Source organism: Oncorhynchus masou, chromosome 8 (genome assembly GCF_036934945.1).
Source record: "Oncorhynchus masou masou isolate Uvic2021 chromosome 8, UVic_Omas_1.1, whole genome shotgun sequence".
Taxonomy (NCBI): domain Eukaryota; kingdom Metazoa; phylum Chordata; class Actinopteri; order Salmoniformes; family Salmonidae; genus Oncorhynchus; species Oncorhynchus masou.
The window spans coordinates 9,773,854-9,779,297 of NC_088219.1; the positions used below are offsets into that span (position 1 = coordinate 9,773,854).

The window sequence follows — 5,444 nt, forward strand, 5'->3', positions numbered from 1 at the left end:
ACATGATATGAATATTTTAGAAAAGTCTCATGAGAACGTTGCAAAAAACGTTTGTAATTAAAAAAGAAATAAATAACATTACACGTATATACATGTACACGTCTTGTTACTGTTGCTGAGCCAATCAAGGCTCTGATTGTTGAACCACTGATCCATTCACTACTCTTTTTCTGTTGACAAGGTTATGGATTCTCACACACACAATGCTTTTAAGATAGTGTTTTCAGATGACATATTTGACACACTTTGACATACATGATTACATTGTCCGTGTTCAATTAATCAGTCATTATTATTCAACATGTCCTCACAATCTGTTGGTTTACGTTACTCCGACCTCTCTGATACTCCACCTCGTCTGTTTAAGGTATCAATTAATCAGTCATTATTATTCAACATGTCCTCACAATCTGTTGGTTTACGTTACTCCGACCTCTCTGATACTCCACCTCGTCTGTTTAAGGTTATCAGTTATTCAGTCATTATTATTCAACATGTCCTCACAATCTGTTGGTTTACGTTACTCCGACCTCTCTGATACTCCACCACGTCTGTTTAAGGTTATCAGTTATTCAGTCATTATTATTCAACATGTCCTCACAATCTGTTGGTTTACGTTACTCCGACCTCTCTGATACTCCACCACGTCTGTTTAAGGTATCTGTTATTCAGTCATTATTATTCAACATGTCCTCACAATCTCTTGGTTTACGTTACTCCGACCTCTCTGATACTCCACCACGTCTGTTTAAGGTTATCAGTTATTCTGACTATTCTCTCATTATTGATTTTATTGACTTATTTCAGAAAGAAGAAGAAACCCCCACACTGCTCTTGATAGTATCACTGCTCTTTATTAAGCTTTACGTATCGGCAAGGCCTTCGTCAGAAAGTGAATTTTAATTTGCCGTTCTTCTTTTTTCTCATCTTATTCAACTGTTACCATGTACCTGCAACAAATATAGCTCAGATGTGTCTTTTAAAATACTATTTCAGCAAATGTTGGTGTGGCATCTGAACCTGTTTTAATGATACTCCCGAATCTCTATGATCAATAAAATATTTTCTTGAGTATCCTTTTAACAGAACTGAGATTTTCTTCAATGTGCGTTCACCCTATTGCTTCCACCTATCAAGTTGTTTCAGAGTGCCTTGTGAGGAGGGGTTAGGGATTCTTCTGGACAGGACCTAAATATACTGGCCTAATAACCACATGCCCTAGACATATTCCTTATTGGGACAGTGGTTAGAGCGATCATTGGTGCTGGTGGCCTGGGTTCGCGACACGTGACAGATATGCTAGCCTATTAGCCACATTACTCTGTCATGGAATTATGAGTCAAATTTAACCAACTATTAAAACCTCATATGGAGGTTAGTTTTGTAGTTTAACCTGGGAATTTTATATATTTATAGATATGTTTTTCATATCTGCAAAGTAGTGAAAACGCTGTCCGTTCAAATTTAAATTGTTGAGATAAGTAAATCAAATCAATGACGAGAGAATAGTCAAATGATATAAGTTGTAAGTTCAAAAACACTATCTTAAAAGCACTATGTGTAAGTACATACATAGAAACGTTCTTTCAAAGTTCCCATGAAACGTGTCTAGAACATTAGAGGCCCAGTCTCCTCTCGTCTTCCAGCTTCTCCACTGCATCCCTGTCGTCCTCAATAACCAGGTCCTGACTCAATGAATGCAACCAATCATTATTAATGGTTATTTTGGGTGATGATGATGACACAATGGGAATATACATTAACTACTACGCTGGTGGGGATTGTGACCTAGTAAAGCTGTGTAGCATAGAATAGCTATAATTTCTTGACTTCATTATTATATCACTTTATGCAGAGGGCCTGTGGATTCAATGATAAAGAGTCAGGTTACAATCAAGCTCCTTTCTATAGATGAATCCTTCCCAACTAGCAGCAGCACCAACTTTAGTTGCACAACAACAGGTTATCTCCATCACTTCACTTCTCTGTCATTCACACATCTCTCACGTGAAACTCTTCTCACTCGCAGATGAGTATGGGAGGGTACTTTCAGAATAAAACCCAGACATAAATTCTAGATGGTGATGCCATAATAAAAGTCTTGATAGACCTTACATACAGCAGTTCTGATGACTAAACTGAATACCATGGCTACACTAGTACTATTGACAGTCTCTTCATGGTGTGCTTGGGGCTATGATCCTGGCCTAGTAGGCATAAGAAAGAACAAGATCCAGATCAATCTTTGCTGTGAAATAAGGAAAAGTCAAATGTATTTCGAGAGTGCTTCATCCTTGTCCAATTTTCATCTTCGTCCAATCTTTATCAGTGTTTAGACAATTAGGTGTTTGTTCAATTGGGTGTTTGTTGTGGTGTGTATCAGTGTTGTGGTGTGTATCAGTGTTGTGGTGTGTATCAGGTGGTTGTGGTGTGTATCGGGTGTTTGTATTTATACATCAATAAATATCAGACAGAAAGTGTTTTATTGGGTCTGGAGTAAGGACCTGCCTGGGAGAGAATCAACACTTTATTCATATTGTTCATCACAATATAAGGGCTCCCAAGTAGGACAGCGTTCCAAGGCACTGCATCTCACTGCAAGAGGCGTCACTACAGTCCCTGGTTAGATTCCAGGCTGTATCACATCCGGACGTGATTTGAAGTCCCATAGGACGGTGCACAATCGGCCCAGCGTTGGTCCGGGGTAGGCCATCATTGTAAATAAGAATTTGTTCAGAACTGACTTGCCTAGCTAAATAAAGGTTAACATTTAAAAATGTAAAATACTAACATACATATATATATAAATACTAATATATGTATGTATATAAATATATTATATATATATATATACACACATATATAATAGTATTTATATATATCCATATATATATATATATATATATATACATACATACATATATTAGTATTTATATATATATATGTATGTTAGTATTTTACATTTTTTAAATGTGTGTATATGTATGTATGTATGTATGTATGTATGTATGTATGTATGCATGTATGCATGCATGTATGTATGTATGTATGTATGTATGTATGTATGTATGTATGTATGTATGTATGCATGTATGCATGTATGTATGTATGTATGTATGTATGTATGTATGTATGTATGTATGTATGTATGTATGTATGTATGTATGTATGTATGTATGTATGTATATATATATATATATATATATATATATATATATGTATGTATGTGTGTGTGTGTGTGTATGCATGTATATATATGTAATATATATGTGTGTGTATATGCATGTATATATATGTAATATATACATGTGTGTGTATATGCATGTATATATATGTAATATATATGTATGTGTGTATGCATGTATATATATGTAATATATATATATGTAATATATATATGTATGTAATATAAGTATATATATGTATACATATATGTATGTAATATATGTATATATATGTATACATATATAAATGCTAATATATATATGTATGTATGTATGTATCTATCTATCTAAGGGTTATATAATCAAATCAAGTTCATTTGTCATTTTCACAGGAAACATGTTGAGTACAACATAAAATTAAATTCTAACTTGCATGTATAACTCTTGACACTGCATCAACAATAAAATAAGTAAGTTGAATATTCAGTGTAATAAAATAAAACAATTTAGATACAATAGATACAGGATAATACACAGGTGCAGTATCGTGAAGTGCTGACAGAAGAAGCCAGAACTATTTCAACCTTGGACTGTGGTTATTCAACATAAATCCAATCTGATCTTGCATGAAGACTCTTAAAGGCATTGTAAACTCTGCTGATGAGAGCTGAATTGGAAATTATCTTTCAAACCCATTAGTGATTTGAAGACACAAAAATAATACTTTTCACTACCTCATTTCAACACTGCAGTTATCTTTTGTAGACAGTATCTGAACCAATATCTAGCCAATTTCTAATCTCCTTGGTCTTCAAACAGAAGACTACTGAGTTGATCAGAGAAGGTAACAGCGTGGCCATAATCAGTAAAGCATTAGGCTCTGTCAGATTCAGCCTCAGCCCTATCCTCGTCAACAACACAGAGACCAACTTGAGAGCGTAGAAACAGGACACCACAATGATGTGACAAATACAAGTATTAAACACCTGCACTCTGCTCTCGTTGTTTGGCAGTCTCAGTACTGTGTAGATCAGATTCACGTATGACAGCAGAATGAATATGAATTGTGCACCAATCAACCACAGACCCAGGATGGTGGGAAGCATCCAATAGGGTTCAGGGTTGACACAGGCGGCTCTGACCATAGCAGGATAGTCACAGAACACATATCTAATGATGGGCTGGCAGTATGGAAGGCTGTCTACCTGAGCTGCTACTACCCCCATGACCCCTAACCCTATCAGCCAGGTAGCTGTGATCAACAGGAAGAGCCGTGGGTTAGTCAGGATGCTGTGGTACCTAAGAGGGGTGCTGATAGCGATGGTTCGGTCCAAAGCCATCAGGGACAGGGCCAGACACCCTGTGATGTCACCCAGGTGGTAGATGTACATGCTTGATATGCAGGAGTGGTAAGAGATGGTTTTGACCTCGGCCAGCAGGACAGAGATCATGGCGGTGCTGGTGCTGGTGCTGGTGGTGAACGTGATGTCCACCATGGCTGTCTTAATCATTGGACGCTATGTTATGCAACGCTACGCTATGCTATGGAGCTATGTTTTCTCTGGGATGTAACATCTGCAGACCACAAGTTTAATCATTAGACGCTGTGCTATGCTATGCTACACTTTCTCTGGGGCTCAATACCTACAGTCCCCAGGTCCAGAGGTCTAATCATTAGACTAATGGTTTCCCTCTCTTATTAAGGTTAATAAACATCATCAGGGAGCAGTATTTCCACTTCCTCATTGAATTGATAGTCCCACTAATCCATCCAACTGGCTCCATGTGGACAAAGATACAGTAGATGATATGCAATGTATACTCTATCTCTAGATATACCTAGGCAATTCACACAAGAAGGTACAACTTTGATGGCCTGCTTCGTACTCCAAGAAAAAAACTATGACTATCAGATTGCAATGTATCTCAAGGTAGTGGTAATAGTGAAAACATACATTTGGGTCTAACATCGTGGCCTAAAGACATAGGCCCCCACTTCATCTCAAGCGTGATGTAGCTAACAACAGTTCCATCGTCACCTGCATGGCTACCTGCAAACAGGTGAGGTGATGACTCAGCCCAACCAGGTCTACCAACACTCTAATTAGGTCTCTAATGAACACCTGTTTGTTGGGCCTGAAAAGAGTGACAGTGACACTAGACCTGGTGGGAATACTGCTTTGCTGTCATACAGCTTGTTACTGTACACTCATTAGGAAAGAGAGAGCCAGAGAGAGAGAGAGAGAGAGAGAGAGTGTGAGTGAGTCTTGCCAAAAGACA

General features: G+C 37.5%; 1 protein-coding gene across 1 annotated transcript; it reads right to left on the reverse strand.

Moving 5' to 3' along the window:
- Window positions 1-3,916: 3,916 nt before the first annotated feature.
- Window positions 3,917-4,675, reverse strand: LOC135543733 (olfactory receptor 10G7-like). Its single transcript, XM_064971094.1, has one exon. It carries the CDS (start codon window positions 4,673-4,675, stop codon window positions 3,917-3,919), a length of 759 nt encoding a protein of 252 aa, XP_064827166.1.
- Window positions 4,676-5,444: the final 769 nt, after the last annotated feature.

Bases quoted from the DNA above. Each gene is read 5' to 3' on its own strand.
- LOC135543733 (XM_064971094.1), bottom strand. From the start codon at position 4,675: ATGATTAAGACAGCCATGGTGGACATCACGTTCACCACCAGCACCAGC.